At 41.3% G+C, this 16523-nt stretch overlaps 1 protein-coding gene across 5 annotated transcripts in view; it reads right to left on the bottom strand.

The window, feature by feature from the left end:
* Positions 1 to 16523, bottom strand: part of DMD (dystrophin) — a 3436004-nt gene that overhangs the window by 1252551 nt on the left and 2166930 nt on the right. For all 5 annotated transcript variants that reach the window (XM_077482558.1, XM_077482560.1, XM_077482557.1 and 2 more), the window contains one exon: positions 9896 to 10060. In XM_077482558.1, coding sequence (XP_077338684.1) covers positions 9896 to 10060 — 165 coding nt within the window. The remainder of the gene's footprint in view (positions 1 to 9895; positions 10061 to 16523) is intronic.

Here is a 16523-nt window from a genome sequence, read left to right as displayed (position 1 = left end):
GTGCATCTCTATAATTTCAATGCATAATCAATATTTTTGACAAAACTAACTCTGTAAGTCAAGGACTTCATTGACAGTTAAATCTCTTTCCTATTGAGAGATTTACCTACTCACTGGCAGTCATCCTATGTGCAGTACATTGAAATTGATGTGTTGATAATGGGGTAATGGCCAATGAGTAGTTAAAACTCCTACTGTGGTAGCAAAGATATTTATCTGTCAGTGTAGCCATAGCCTAAAAGTAACCAGGTTTAAATAATGGCATTTGTGGACCAGTGCTTATGGCACAAGAGTTAGAGAGAGCAGCATAAAGAAGCCTCAACATGTATCAATTATAATAACCTTTTCCTTATTTTGTCTCCCTTTTTAGGTAATTTTCAAAATATTTGCTGGGGCAAGAAGTGGTAGGTAAGTTAAGATGAGTCAAAAGCAGTAGTGGCTTGTGCTCAAAATTTTTGGGGGGACCCAAACGAACTGAAAAATTCTGAAAAATACCGAAACAAAAACATCAATTGCAGCCACTGTGCCATCAATTGCAGCCACTGTGCCATCAAATTCAGCCACTGGGTCCATCATATGCAGCCAACTGTGCCCAGCAAATACAGCCACACTGCCCATCATATGCAGCCACTGCGCCCATCATATGCAGCCAACTGTGCCCATCATATGCAGCCACTGCGCCCATCATATGCAGCCTCTGTGCCCAGCAAATACAGCCAACTGTGCCCAGCAAATACAGCCAACTGTGCCCATAATATGCAGCCAAATGTGCCAATAATATGCAGCCAAATGTGCATACCATATGCAGCCAACTGTGCCCAAATTATGAAGCCAACTGTGCCCATGATATGCAGCCTCTGTGCCCATCATATGCAGCCTCTGTGCCCATCAAATGCAGCCAACTGTGCCCCATCAATTGCAGCCTCTATGCCCATAATATGCAGCCACTGTGCCCAGAAAATGCAGCCAACTGTGCCCCATCAATTGCAGCTTCTGCGCCAATAATATGCAGCCACTGTGCACAGCAAATGTAGCCAATTGCGCCCATCAATTGCAGCCTCTGTGCCCATAATATGCAGTCACTATGCCCAGAAAATGCAGCCAACTGTGCTCCATCAATTGCAGCTTCTGTGCCCCTATGCCCGCTCGCCTGCCCACTGTAAGCTCGGCACTTACTCCATCATGGTGATGGGTCAGGCAGCGGGTCAGGCAGTGAGCCATGGGATGGGTAGCACAATGATAGCTCCTGTGTCCTCCATGTGCATCTTCTTCCCGTTCCGCTAGGCAGCCAATGGGATTGCCCATGCCTTAAACCAATCAAGTGACCGGTATTACATCCACCCCTCCTGATTGGCTGAGAGGTGGTTCTGTGTTAGCAAAGCAAATATTCATTTGCTTTGCTAAAACACCTGGGTGGACTGCAAGCACAGTTCACCTTTTTTGAAGCCTATTAGAGCTGATGGCTCTAATCAGACTCTTAAAAAAAAAAAAAAAAAAACCTGTGCTGTAATTCAGGTGCCTGGCATTTGAAAAGGGGTCGGAAACCTGAATAGGGGGTGGCTACAGTGCCCCTAGATAGATTCATGCATTGCATGAATCTATCCATATTAAAGTACGGGGGTTCCTGGAGAGAGGGGTGGCACTGCCACTGATCAGAAGGTTCTTAACAGCTCAGAAAATGTGCAACCAGCTTTTAAATCTTTATTGATGCCAGTAAAATGTAGCTATCAATATAAAGCAAAGAGATGAAGATTATAAACAGGGGTGTCATCATTGAGGTGTTCCTAGGGCAATACAATTAATAAATTTGGTTCTAAATGTAACCATAAACCTAAATAACTCTGGCACAACCCTGAAAAATACCACTGCGGTAGTATCCTGCCTATGTAAACAAATGTATTGTAAAAACTTAAAGTGTTACTAAACCCAGTAATGTCAAAATAGTTCATCTGCACCCCCAAAGTGACCAAAGCTTATAAATCTTCTTTTTACATTAAAATATTGCCAGAATATACATTTTTGGATGATCTGTATAGCATGGTCAGTGAAAAATTACAGTTTCTCAATTGGTGAGAGTTCAGGAAGGTGAAAATTTCCACTGCAGCCTGTATACACACCCATATGTGTGATGTAATATCATGTGACCTGGCTAGCTCTGATCAACAAGTAATTATTCTCTCCAGCATAAAAGGCTACCCTGCCTGTGTTAGCCGGCTTTCCACAGATAGTGCAGGAGTGGAGGATCTGTGCATATAGGATAAAACAGCCTTTTTACACAATGCAGAATATTAACCCCTTACTTTCCACATTGAATATAACAAGCATGTTATGCTGCATATACAGACAGATTTTACTGCTGTGGGTTTAGTAATACTTTAAGGTGAGGTCCATAGATATACAGGTATTTAGAGAGTATACGAGTTCTATTCGCTATTTTAATAGGATGGTGTCCCACACTAATGGAAAAAGGTATTTAATCCTCTAGTAATAGCTGATGCCTCCACCATGACACCTTCCTAAGTAGGGTCTAAATTAGTGAAAGAAAAGTTAAGTGTGGTGGTGATTGCACTGCTCTACGATGATGTAAAGCACAAACCAGCGTGTAAAGTGACACGTGCTGTTACAATTTGATGATGGTAATCTTCAATGCCAAGTGTCTTGTTAAAGAGTGTAGCGTGACAGGTTTTATAACCCAAACGAATCAGTGTATAGAATGACGCGTGCTAATACATATTAGTAGTCAAACATTCAACTAATCAATTTAAAGTGACATGTACTATTTAAAAATCATATGTGGTACACTAGATATTGGGGAGTTAATATTTAAATCCTAATCCATAACAGACTAAAAAAACAAAAAAAACAACAAAAATTGTAAAAAAAACAACAAAGAAGCAAAAAAGCAAAAACAAAAACAAAATAGTCTTTTAAAATCAAATCAAGCGACTTCTGACTTGTTTCCTCTCGGTGCCTGATGAGTTAATAAACGCTTGAAAGTGCAAAGTGCTCCATGCTCTTGTAATATATATACTCTTACCAGAAAGCTCTCCCCACTAGGGAGTGTTGTGCTTTCACAGCCTTACTACTGTCACAAGTCACCTGATTTGATTTTAAAAGACTAGTTTGTTTTTGTTTTTACTTTTTTACTTCTTTGTTGTTTTTTTACAATTTTTGTTGCTTTTGTGATTTTTTGGTCTGTTTAGTGTACCACATGTGGTTTTTAAATAGCACGTGTCACGTTAAATTGATTATTGAATGTTTTATATTAACCACTAATATGTATTAGCACGAGTCATTCTATACACTGATTAATTTGGCTTATAAAACCTGTCACACTTCACTCTTCAACAAGACCCTTGTAGACATGTGCAAAAGGAAAAAATTTGTTTAGTTTCATTTCGTTTTAATTCGTTAATTCATTAATTTTGTTTAGTTATATTCGTTAACTTCCTTAAATTCGTTTTCGGATTTCATTTAGTTTTCTACCGAATTTGAAAAATCGGCCACATTCGAAAATATTTCAACGAAATTCGAAAATATTTCTACCGGATTCGAAATGATTTCAACATGATTCGACATTATTTCAACCACATTCAAAAATATTTTGTGACCCGATTTTAGGGCCATGTATCTCGGGGTCACTTGGTGCTAGAAACTCCAAATTTGGTATGCAAACACAATAATACTAGCACTACAACATATCCAAATTTGAAGTGTCTAGCACCAAGCAACCCCGAGATACATGGCCCTAAAGTCGGGTCACAAAATATTTTCGAATGTGGTCATACAAAAATATTACATATATACATAATAATCAAGAATATTCAAATATTACCTTAGATACACAAAAACAAGGAGATTTGTTTTAAGAGTAGGAAGTAAACTGTAATGAATAGGTAAATATATTTATAAAAAGAATCAGCCATATAGTTTTGGAATTAACATTGCTTGCCTTGTTCATGAATGATGTGCTGAGAAAATTGTAGAGACTACATATTTCCAATGATTGATTTTTGTTGGGTATAGATGTAGAGTTGCTGTGATCATCTATTCTTTATTAAACAGGAGTAGGGCCCATGGTCAAAAAGCTGCAAAGACGGCGCCCACTGTCTGCAATCTAGTATGAATTTCTAATTGAACTGTGGAGATCATTCTGTATAATAATATCTTTATTTTTAACAACCAATGTTACAGACAGAAAAGGGGTATAGCCAAAAGTGCTTCAAGTGCTTCAATCAGCCAATAACATTCATCATCATCATTATTTTTATTTTACTTCCCCCACCCAATTCCAGAATCTTTTCTCTCTGTCAAATCTTTTCTCTCTATGTCGAATATTTTCTCTCTGTCAATTGTTTTCTCTATATAATCTTGGACTCATAGAGTAAGGTTAGGCACATTCGACCACAGGATCAATAGACACAGATTGTTATTGTCAGAGTCACGTTGAATCTCCTATTATATATCAAACTGTTGTAACAACGAAAATTAAAATAAAGCATTTATTTATGTTGGATCTTTTGTTTTTCGGATTCTGCGCTTTCGTTATCGTTTGTCAAAATGAAAAAGAAAATACATGAAATTCGGATGAAAATGCATTTGGACGAAAACGAATGCACATGTCTACTTACCATAAATTGGTATCAAACTGACCTCTGACATTGCAATGCTATACAGGGTTAACTATACTACCCTCTATGGTTCCAACAAATGCAACCTAAAGAACTCGCAAACCCAAGCTCTATCCTGGATGGGTAGAATAGCGGCAGTCAAGATGACGGTTCTTCCCTGAATACTTTATTATTTTTGGTCTCTTCTGATTCCAATCCCATCAGTGTTTATTCAGAAGTTGCAGTCTTTGACCTATAAATTTATATGGAATAAAGGTGGATGTCGGGTGGCCTGCTCCACTTTATACTTACGCAAGGGGAGTGGAGGACTTGGAGTTCCTTACTTATTGTGGTATTATAGAGCCACTCAATTGGTACAGCTATGCCAAATTTTTGCTACAACATATTAGCCTTACTGGGTTCGGCTGGAGACCCAGGCAACCCAACACTTCTCCTGGATCTTTTGATGTGGCATCCTTCAAGGGAGTCCCTCAAAATCACACTCCTTGTGCCTCGGGACATGGCATGCAAACTATATCCTTTGAAATCCCCCCACTCCCCGGTGGCCCCCTTCTTTAATAATCCTCACTTCACCCCAGGACAGCAAATTCAAAAGTTTACATGGTGGACTGACAATGGTCTTTCTAGAATAGCACATTTTATTGATCATAGGGGGATTGGACCGTCTTCTTATTTTAGGGAAACTCTACAGATGCCTCCCGTGGAGACTTACCAGCTATGTCAAATTACCAATTTTCTGCAGACCCTGAACAAGGACCAAACTGATATAACCACCAATTATATGCTCATGGGGAGGTATCACTGAGTTATACTGAGTTATACATCCTATTTTATTGCCAGGGTAATAAACCTTCCTACCAGACAGATTGGGAATCAGATCTAGGGGAGACTATTGAGGAGGTGTGGACAAAATGGGCGACCATGGTGCACAAGGGTATTCTCAACACATCACTAGTTGAGGTGTTATTGCACTGCAATCTTGTTCTGACTAGACTGGCAAAAATATATCCTGGTACCTCTCCCCTAGCTTTAGGGAATGGGGGCAAAAAGGTGATATGTTCCATGTCTGGTGGTCCTGCCTGAAGGTATGACATTGCTGGATCAGAATGTTCAATTTGATCCAGTCAGTGATGGGTCAGAACAGAGATGACAAAACTGCATTGTTTTCCAACCTGTTGGAGAAGATCTCCAGACACCTTCGAACTCTTATGTTTTTTATTTTTCTAGCAGCCAAAATAACTATAGCAAGAGCATGGAAATCCCCCCTGATTAATGTCCCACTGGTGAAACACAAAATATCTTAAATTATGCTTAAATCAGAGTTCTGCTTAAAAAAATAAATTAAAAGTCAGCAGCTACAAATACTACAGCTGCTGACTTTTAATAATCAGACACTTAGCTGTCCCAGGGTTCAGCAATGCGGGGGAATAAAGCCCCGCTTGTCTTCCACTCCTCTCTTTGGTACCGTAATTGTCACTGTTGGTGCCAGGTTATGGCTTCACAGCCGGGCACACAGTGTACATGCGCGAGCCGTGCAGCGTGCTGTGATTGGCTGGGTAATCATCTGGGACCAGTGACGTGTCCCAGATGATTGCTGAGAGAGAGGGGGGAGAGGTGAACTGAGCCCCAGGATGAAGTGGGAGCTGGAAAAGAGGGTTTCTGCTCTCCCCAAAAAATTGACATGCCAAATGTGGCATTCCCTTAAAGCAGAAGTTCCATTTTTGGATGGAACGCCACTTTAATTAAATACTGACCAGTATCCATAACAATAAACAAGCTAGGTTTGACAAAGTGTGGAACCCCTGGATTGTGTACCTCCAACCTCCCTAGACACTGAGACATCTTGTAGATGGAAGCTCGGACCAAGGTGCCCGACTCCAGTCTCTCTTCTCTAACCTTCTATTCTTTCCTTTTTCTTTCTTCCCTTTTCGTTTTTTTTTATTGTTATGTTACTGACATTTTTAAGTAGATGCTGATGGGAGACAATGAAGCCTCTTCAAAATTAGTCGCTCTAGGGGCTTGAGGTATAGTGTTACTAGGCACTGAAATAGCTCTCTAGAAGTAACGTTTCACTAAATCTCCATGTAATCGAGATATGTGGATCTACAGCCTATCTTAACAATACTTTATAATTTCTCCCATTTCCTGAAGTTTTGTAATAGGCTACTGACACTGTGGGACTCCTGGATATACAGTTTTGATACTGGATAGAGCCTGTATGTTAGGCCTGACTTTATTACTCTACATGTATTTTGGTTATCACAATAAGGCTATTAACCACTTCAGAGAGTGCATCCTCTTGTTGACATTTATTCTGGCACTGTATGTGGTTTTATATGATGTTTAAAACTCTGCAATAAAAATTCTTGAAAGAGAAAAATGCAAGCTTACTTTAAATAACATTTCTGGGGGATAATCGTATGCCCTGTACACATGATCGGACATTCCGACGACAAAATCCAGATTTTGGCCCAAACTTCTCTTGCATACACATGATCGCACAAAGTTGTCGGAAAATCCAATCGTTCAGAATGAGGTGACGTAAATCACGTACGACGGGACTATAAAGAGGGCAGTAGCTTTCATCTCGTAATTAATTCTGAGCATGCGTGGCATTTTGTCCGTCGGAATTGTCTACACATGATCAGAATTTAAACGATCGGATTTTGTAGTCGGAAAATTTTAGATCCTGCTCTCAAACTTTGCGTGTCAGAAATTCTGACAGAAAAAGTCAGATGGAGCCCACACACTATTGGATTTTCCGACAACACGATCCGATCGCACATTTTCCATTGGAAAGTCCGACCGTGTGTACAGGGCATTACTGTATACAACTAAACAACAAGAAGCAAAGGCTGTTTACATTTCTAGAAAGTTAATGCTTCCAGCTGCTTACTTCTGTTTATGAACAAAGTGGCCAGGGATTCCCTGCACCTATACCTGTCCTTTATCCTAGATAAGGATATGTTATAAATAATATTGGGGGATCCCACATAAAAAAATGCCACGAGTTCCTCCCTAAAAACACATTTCATGGGGCTACCGGCACATGATTGTTGCATCTGTACTGTTTGTCAACTGTAGATACCTCTAAGGGGAATGGCAACAGACTGTGCAAAATCAATAAGTACCACTGTTCTCATCAATTTTTTTAAATGTGCATGGCCTCTGGCAATGTAGTCACCTGTATGCATTGTGACATTGACTTCTACATAAGAACTGATACATTTTTTTCCTGGGTTGCTTGCCACCCTTCACTATACAATTTGTGCTAAATATGCACTCACTAGAATTAGAAAACTACTAGCATTATTTACTTTGACAATACTGTGACAATGTCAGCAACAACCTTTTACCCAACCTTATGCCACACTTAATAAATGGTGAAAGTGAGATTTCCGTTGAATCTCGTTTTTTTTTTTTTCATTTTAGAGAGAGTAGAGAAAAGGTTATAATATTCATTATTTGTAATTGCCTTCTGTGTTTCTGTGGCCGGATCACCCTTCCTTCCTGTTTTAGTAATTCAATAAGTAAGAAAAAACTGTTTTGTACCCAATAATAAAAAGTTGAAATAGTTGTATGTGTTTTAAATTTCCATTCTTTACCTTGTTCAACACTGTAAATTTTCCTGGTGTGAAAGTGACCAACTTTTATATGCACTTTAGAAATACTATGTACTTTTTGGTGAACAATGGTAGCCTCCCACTGTCTTCTCAATACCTACTGTCTACAGACTAATCCACAGTACAATAATATCATAAACTGACTTTGAGGATATGCAAGCATTGGACCAAGATGGTTTAGTGTATTAAAATGGATTCTCACAGTAAGCTTGACAAAGAGACTGAAATCCTTTTAATAATAATTGTGCTATAAATTGATTGTATTAGTGAAGTTGCACTAATATTTTCTCAAATATAACACAACACATGTTGATATACTGTATACTGCAAGTGTTCGTGTTTGAGCTGCAGTTGTTTTATTACAGACAGAATTGTAGCTAACCAGTCCATTCTATGCATTATTCTTTTTCAACCTCACATATAAATATATTTCTCCCTTTAAGAAGACATCCACAAGGTTTATCATATATTATCTGCATGGCCAACTTTCTTATCAGCCATATTAGTATCAGTTAGACATGTGCGGTTCCTTTCGTACGAATTTCTGAAAATTCGTACATTCGGAAGCATCCGAAATACGAATTTCTATGCTTCCGAATTGTATATGAAATACTAAATTTAGTTGATTAATTTCGGATCCAAATTCCGTTACGACGGAAACGTGACTAGTATTTTGTTGACCAATCAGAAGTTTTCTTCTGCTGCTGAGTGTAGGCGGGAAAATTATCTTTTTTAATATTGGAGTGTGAGACAGGTACTGGTAGTCGATGTGAGATTCAGGATCGGACAAAATAAGAATGTTCATTAATATAATTTTATTATTGTCATAATAATTACAATTATTCATTATGATGAAGTTAAAAATCCAGGAAGTCAGCACAGCACAGCACAGGGATGGTGGGAGCCCCTCATAATGAGCACAGCAGGGGTACAGCCCCAGGAGGAAGTCAGCACAGCACAGGGATTGCGGGAGACCCTCATAATGAGCACAGCAGGGGTACAAACCCAAGAAGTCAGCACAGCACAGGGATGGTGGGAGCCCCTCATAATGAGCACAGCAAGGGTACAAACTCAGGAAGTCTGCACAGCACAGGGAAGGTGGGAGCCCCACATAATGAGCACAGCAGCAGTACAGCCCCAGGAGGAAGTCAATACAGCACAGGAATGGTGAGAGCCCCTCATAACGAGCATAATGGGTCGATGACTGCCATATTGAAAAAGGTACTTTTTGCTTTTTAAATTCATCATAACAAACGTTCGTAATTGTTACGCAAATTTAACAAACCGAAAATTCGTATTTCGTACGAATCCAAATTGAATTTCGCACACAAATTAACGGAACTAAACAAAACAGATGTATTGATGGCAGGTGATTCATGTACCAATTCTTTCCTGGAATCTATCTGCCCTTTGGTCAGGCCTGGATGCTGGAGGGTGTGCTTAGCTGGGAAAACCCATTCTACCCTCCTAAAGACTCCTGGAATGTGTGAACATGTTTGCCTAGGGCTAGATACCAGGAAATAACTGAATAATCTATTTGCTAATGCAAGAAGCATGTGGATTAAAACATTGCTAATGATTTTAAATAATTAAAGTCCTGCTTTAATTTTTTTTTTGTGTATAATATATGCAAAGATTTACCTTGATATCAAATGCTCCTGGTCTTCCCACTTGATTGTAGAATAATAACTGGTCTTTTACAGATGAAATCCACAATGTCAGCTGATTCAACTGAAGTTCAAACAAGGAAACATTCTTTAAATGATCCTCTATTTCATTTTGCTTATCATGAAGATCCTTTGACACCTTAAAAAAAGAAAAACCAAAAAATTGAAAAAAAGTAAATGACATAAAAAAGCTCAGCTCCTGCATGGTCATGACCACCAATTCACTCAAATTGTGGCTATATTTTCAATATATTTTTAGAATTTATGCAGTTAGAAATATCAGTTGGGCAAGAGTCTACACTTCGCTAAGGCTCTTCTGAAGAAGCCATTGTTACTGAGGTGCATGGGCAAGTTGGGCGCATGTCTCCAGGCCTCTCTGGACTAAACAGAAAGGCATCTGTACAACACTGATGTCTTATGTGAATAATCCACTAACAAAAGAAAAATATCATCTTTGTGTGATGTCTGAATGAACTGGTGCACAAACCGGAAAAACATCTGAGAGGGACAGAAAGAGTTAGTTTGTACTGGAACAGGATGATAGTAAGAGCTAAGTGATATGGTAAAATAACTAGGAACTTGGAAAATCATTGTCCATTCCTGTATCAGATTTGAATACTCCCATGCAGGGGAAATCTTCTATTAAGGTTGAACTGGATGGACTTGTGTCTTTTTTCAACCTGACTAACTATGTAACTATGTAACTATGTAAATGTCCTTTGTGGTAAACAAAGGTGAACTTGAAAGCTTTTGGGTTGATGCTTATATACTGTATATGTACATACATATACAGCTGTGGCTAAAAGTTTTGAGAATGACACAAATATTAATTTCCTCAAAGTCTACTGCCTCCGTTTTTATGATGGCAATTTGCATATACTCCGGAATGTTATGAAGAGTGATTAGAGGAATTTTAATTAATTGCTAAGTCTCTCTTTGCAATGGAAATGATTTTAATCCCATAAAAAAAACATTTCCACTACATTTGTGAAGAAGGTCCAACTAGCGCCAGGAGCAACTCCTACAGTTGATTCCGCTGTGGTATCGGGGCACCACCAGTACAGAGCTTGCTCAGGAATGGCAGCAGGCAGGTATGAAGGCATCTGCACGCGCAGTGAGGCAAAGACTTTTGGAGGATGGCCTGCTGTCAAGAAGGGCAGCAAAGAAGATACTTCTTTCTAGGAAAAATATCAGGGACAGACTGATATTCTAAGAAAGTTCACCACTCACAGATAATTAACTCTACTAGGTCAGCTGTATCCACATTCAGGCAGAGTGCAGGCTCTGTTTGCAACAGGAGAGATTGGAAACAATAAATAGCTGGATAGCCGCACTCCAAAGAATTCACCTTTATTAAGTAAAATTGGACATCAAAGCATCACAAATGGGTACAACTACCCATGCCACTGATGCGTTTAACACCGTATACATTGCTTAGTCATAGATAAATGCTACATATACAAGCAGACATATATATACAATTTAAAAAAAAATTGACAAATGGCCAAAACATGTGTACCATTAATTGTCAAATTGAAAACACCTATGAATGTCTAGAATCAACAGATTAATCCCCAGACAAGATAGAAAGAGAGAGTCCCTGCTGGAGAATATAATCTATAAGAATCTAGAAAGAAAGACCCCAGGTGTAACAAACAGAGCATAGCATTACTGTATAAAATAATCCCATCTATAGTAAAATACACAAGCACCAGCATAAGGAATGACAAAGACAAAATATATATAGATTCTACAGCAGGGGTTGTCTCTTTCTATCTTGTCTGGGGGTTACTCTGTTGATTCTAGACATTTATAGGTGTTTTCAATTTGACAATTAATAGTACACATGTTTTGCCCATTTGCTTAATTCTTTTAAATTGTATATATATGTCTGCTTGTATATGTAGCATTTAGCTATGACTAAGCGTCATATACGGTGTGAAATGTGTGTCAGATGCACGGGTAGTTGTGCCCATTTGTGATGCTTTGATGTCCATTTGTACATAATAAAGGTGAATTATTTGGAGTGCAGCTATCCAGCTATTTAGTGTACATCCTTTATAACAGTGTAAATGTGCTGTCCCCTCAAAATAACTCAACACACAGCCATTAACGTCTAAACTGCTGGCAACAAAAATGAGTACACCCCTAAGTTAAAATGTCCAAATTTATTTTTCAGCACTGCCTTAACCCTCTTGGGCATGGAGTTCACCATAGCTTCACAGGTTGCCACTGGAGTCCTATTCTACTCCTCCATGATGACATAATGGAGCTGGTGGATGTTAGAGACCTTGTGCTCCTCCACCTTCTACTTGAGGATGTGTCAGGGCTGGACTCAGCCCTTCCTTCTCAAAGCTGGCAGCTCAGCTGTTGGCTAATTGCCAGCTCCATTCTCTCCACAGTGACTTACTTGTTGATGATATCCTGCTCGTCAGTCCTGCCTACTTAAACCGACGTTTTGGCTTGTCTGTCTATCCATTCCGGTTCCTGAACTCTGGCTATGTTTTGACTATGCTTTCTTGGTTTACCTTTTTATTATTATTATTATTATTATTATTATTAGTATTATTATTATTATTAATAATAATATTATTATTGTTATTAAACAAGTGTGATTTAACTGTACTTCGGTCTCAGTCTGACTCATGGTTTCTGTCAGTAGGCGAAGGCTATGAATTCAGAAGATGCAGTCAATCCACTTCTTGGTAATATTTATTCCAGATTGGATGAGCAGGATCACCACATGGATCAGTTTGCCATGGTGTTACAAATGCTCACATGGCTCACCTGGAATTTCCCACTGTGGCTGCTGCGGTACAGCCTGTGTTGCAGGTCATCTCTGCTGCTGCTCCAGTCTCTGTGCAGGCATACGCCTTGAGTATTACCTCTATAAGAGGTGTGTCTGGTTCTGTTCCACTTCCAGAGCGATTTGGGGGTGATCCAATCCAATGCAGATGGTTTCTCCAGCCTTGGCCTGGGCAAACCCTCTATGGGAGACACAAAAACCTGTTGTCTGGAGTTACCCAGAGTTTGTGGTTTCTTTTAAAAGGGTATTTGACGTTCCTGCACGCTCTTTTTCTGCTGCCAAGTGCCTCATGTCCATCAAACAGAGTATGAGAACTGTAGATATAAAGTGTAGCACTCAAAAATGAAATGTTATATGTGGGCCTAAGCCACCTTACACTGCGCTATTTTTTATTGTTCAATTGAACTTTTTATTTGCAAATTCAGAGGCTTTCTTCTGAGACAACAGCCATGCATACCATTTTGATGCAGTGTGCAGTGTATGGTCTGATCACTGACAGGCTGACCCCAACTCCTTCAATCTCTGTAGCAATGCTGGCAGAACTCATAAATCTATTTCCCAAAGACAACCTCTGGATATGACGCTGAGCATGTGCACACAACTTCTTTGGTCGACCATGGCGGGGCCTGTTCTGAGTTGAACCTGTCCTGTTAAAGCGCTGCATGGTCTTAGCCATCATGCTGCAGCTCAGTTTCAGGGTCTTGGCAATCTTCCTATAGCCTAGGCCATCTTCATGTAGAGAAACAATTCTTGTTTTCAAATCTTCAGAGAGTTTGTTTGTCATGAGGTGTCATTGTGAGCTTACAGTGACTGGTATGAGGGAGTGAGAGCGATAACACCAAATTTAACACACCTGTTACCCATTCACACCTGAGACCTTGTAATACTAACGAGTCACATGGCCCCAGGAAGGGAAAATGGCTAATTGGGGCCAGTTTGGAGATTTTCACTTATGGGGTGTACTCACTTTTGTTGCCAGTGGTTTAGACATTAATGGCTGCGTGTTGAGTTATTTTGAGGGGACAGCAAATATACACTGTTATACAAGCTGTACACTCACTACTTTACATTGCAGCAAAGTGTAATTTCTTCAGCATTGTCAGAAAAGATATAATAAAATATTTACAAAAATGTGAGGGGTGTACACGCTTTTGTGAGATAATATATATATATATATATATATATATATATATATACATATATATATATATATATATATACAGTGCCTTGAAAAAGTATTCATACCTCTTGAAATGTCCCACACTTTGTCATGTTACAATGTAAATTTGAATGTATTTTATTGGGATTTTATGTGATAGATCAACACAAAGTGGCACATAATTGTGGTAATTGTGGAAGGAAAATGATAAATGGTTTTTAGATTTTTTTACAAATAAATATCTGAAAAGTGTGGCATTTGTATTCAGCCCCCCCAGAGTCAATACTTTGTAGAACCACCTTTCGCTGCAATTACAGTGTAAGTTTTTCTGGTTATGTCTCTACCAGCCTTGCCTATCTAGAGTGCCATCTTTGCCCAGTCTCAAGTCATCTGCAGACTCTAACAGGTTTTCTTCTAAGATTTCCCTGTATTTGGCTCCATCCATCAACTCTGACCAACTTTCCTGTCACTGCTGAAGAAAAGCACACCCCACAACATGATGCTGCCACCCCCATGTTTCACAGTGGGGATGATGTGTTCAGGGTGATGTGCAGTGTTTTCCACCACACATAGCATTTTTTTAGGCCAAAAAGTTCAATTTTGGTGTCATCTGATCAGAACACCTTCTTCCACATGTATGCTGTGTCCCCCACATGGTAACTTGCAAACTGAAAAATGCACTACTTATGGCTTTCTTTCAAAAAATGTCTTTCTTCTTGCCACTCTTCAATAAAGGCCAGATTTGTGGAGTGCAGGACTAATAGGTGTCCTGTGGATAGATTTTCCTGCCTGAGCTGTGGATCTCTGTAGCTCCTCCAGACTTTCCATGGCCCTCTTGGCTGATTCTCTGATTAATGCTCTCCCTGCCTGGCTTGTAAAGCCGTGTACACACGGGCGGACTGTCTGGCCTACTTAGTCTGCCGAAACACATTTCAGCGGACAGTCCGCTCGTGTGTGGGCTTCAACGGACTTTTTCAGTGTGCAGTCTGGCGGACTAAGTATTTCGGAATGTTGGAAATACTGTCCGCTGGACTCGCATTTCGGCGGACAATCCGCCCGTGTGTGTGCCAGTCCGCCGTACTTTGAAATGAGCGGACTTTTCCCGCCCGGAGAAAAGTCCGCTCATTTCAAATGGGTATCCAGGTAGGCCCTCTCACCCCCTCACCCCAAAGCACCTTGTCCCCATTTTGATGAGGACAAGGGCCTCTTCCCGACAACCCTGGCCGTTGGTTGTCGGGGTCTGCGGGCGGGGGGCTTATCGGAATCCAGGAGCCCCCTTTAATAAGGGGCCCCCGGATACCGGCCACCCACCCTATGTGAATGAGTATGGGGTACAATGTACCCCTACCCATTCACCTGTGAAAAAAAGTACAAAAAAAACACAACACAGGGTTAAAATATTTTATTGCACAGCTCCGGGGGTCTTCCGTCTTCGGGGGTCTTCTCGCCGGACTCCTCCGCTATCTTCTTCTAGCTCTTTTGCTAGCGGAGGAGTCCGGCTTTCTTCCTCGCCGCCGGCCTCTTCTCCCGACTTCGGGGGTCTTGTCCCCCTCTTCGGTTCTTCTGCCGGGCCACAGCGCCTTCTTATAGCTCTTTTACAGGCGGTGGCCCGGTCTTCTGTCGCCGCCGTCGCCGCCGCCTTCCGTTCTTCTTCTTCTTCTTCTTCTTCTCCAGGAGATGTTGCCTCGACGCTCTCTCCGGCCGGAATGCCAGGGACGCACTGCGCGGCCACTTATATAGGGACAATGGGGCGGTGTCACATGGCTTTATGTCACATGGGTTTGTCACATGGTGACCCCGCCCCCTTACAATGTCATAGTCCCCATGTGACATCAACCCATGTGACCAACCCATGTGACATAAAGCCATGTGACACCGCCCCATTGTCCCTATATAAGTGGCAGCGGAGCACGTCCCTGGCATTCCGGCCGGAGAGATCGTCGAGGCAATATCTCCTGGAGAAGAAGAAGAAGAAGAAGAAGAAGAATAAGAACGGAAGGCGGCGGCGACGGCGGTGACAGAAGACCGGGCCACCGCCTGTAAAAGAGCTATAAGAAGGCGCGGTGGCCCGGCAGAAGAACCGAAGAGGGGGACAAGACCCCCGAAGTCGGGAGAAGAGGCCGGCGGTGAGGAAGAAAGCCGGACTCCTCCGCTAGCAAAAGAGCTAGAAGAAGATAGCGGAGGAGTCCGGCGAGAAGACCCCCGAAGACGGAAGACCACCGGAGCTGTGCAATAAAATATTTTAACCCTGTGTTGTGTTTTTTTTGTACTTTTTTTCACAGGTGAATGGGTAGGGGTACATTGTACCCCATACTCATTCACATAGGGTGGGTGGCCAGTATCCGGGGGCCCCTTATTAAAGGGGGCTCCCGGATTCCGATAAGCCCCCCGCCCGCAGACCCCGACAACCAACGGCCAGGGTTGTCGGGAAGAGGCCCTTGTCCTCATCAACATGGGGACAAGGTGCTTTGGGGTGAGGGGGCCGCGCGGCCCCCCCTTCCCCAAGGAACCCCCCATGTTGAGGGCACGCGGCCTGGTACGGCTCAGGAGGGGGGGCGCTCGCCCGCCCCCCTTTCCTGGCCAGCCGGGTAGCGCGTTCGGACAAGGGTCTGTTGTGGACTTGGGGGGGACCCCCAC

This window comes from Lithobates pipiens, unplaced genomic scaffold, assembly GCF_037356315.1.
Source record: "Lithobates pipiens isolate NorthernLeopardFrog02 unplaced genomic scaffold, aLitPip1_a1.2 Scaffold_16, whole genome shotgun sequence".
NCBI classification, from domain to species: domain Eukaryota; kingdom Metazoa; phylum Chordata; class Amphibia; order Anura; family Ranidae; genus Lithobates; species Lithobates pipiens.
The sequence above is the reverse complement of the archived record's forward strand: the minus strand, read 5'-3'. Positions and strand labels throughout refer to the sequence as shown.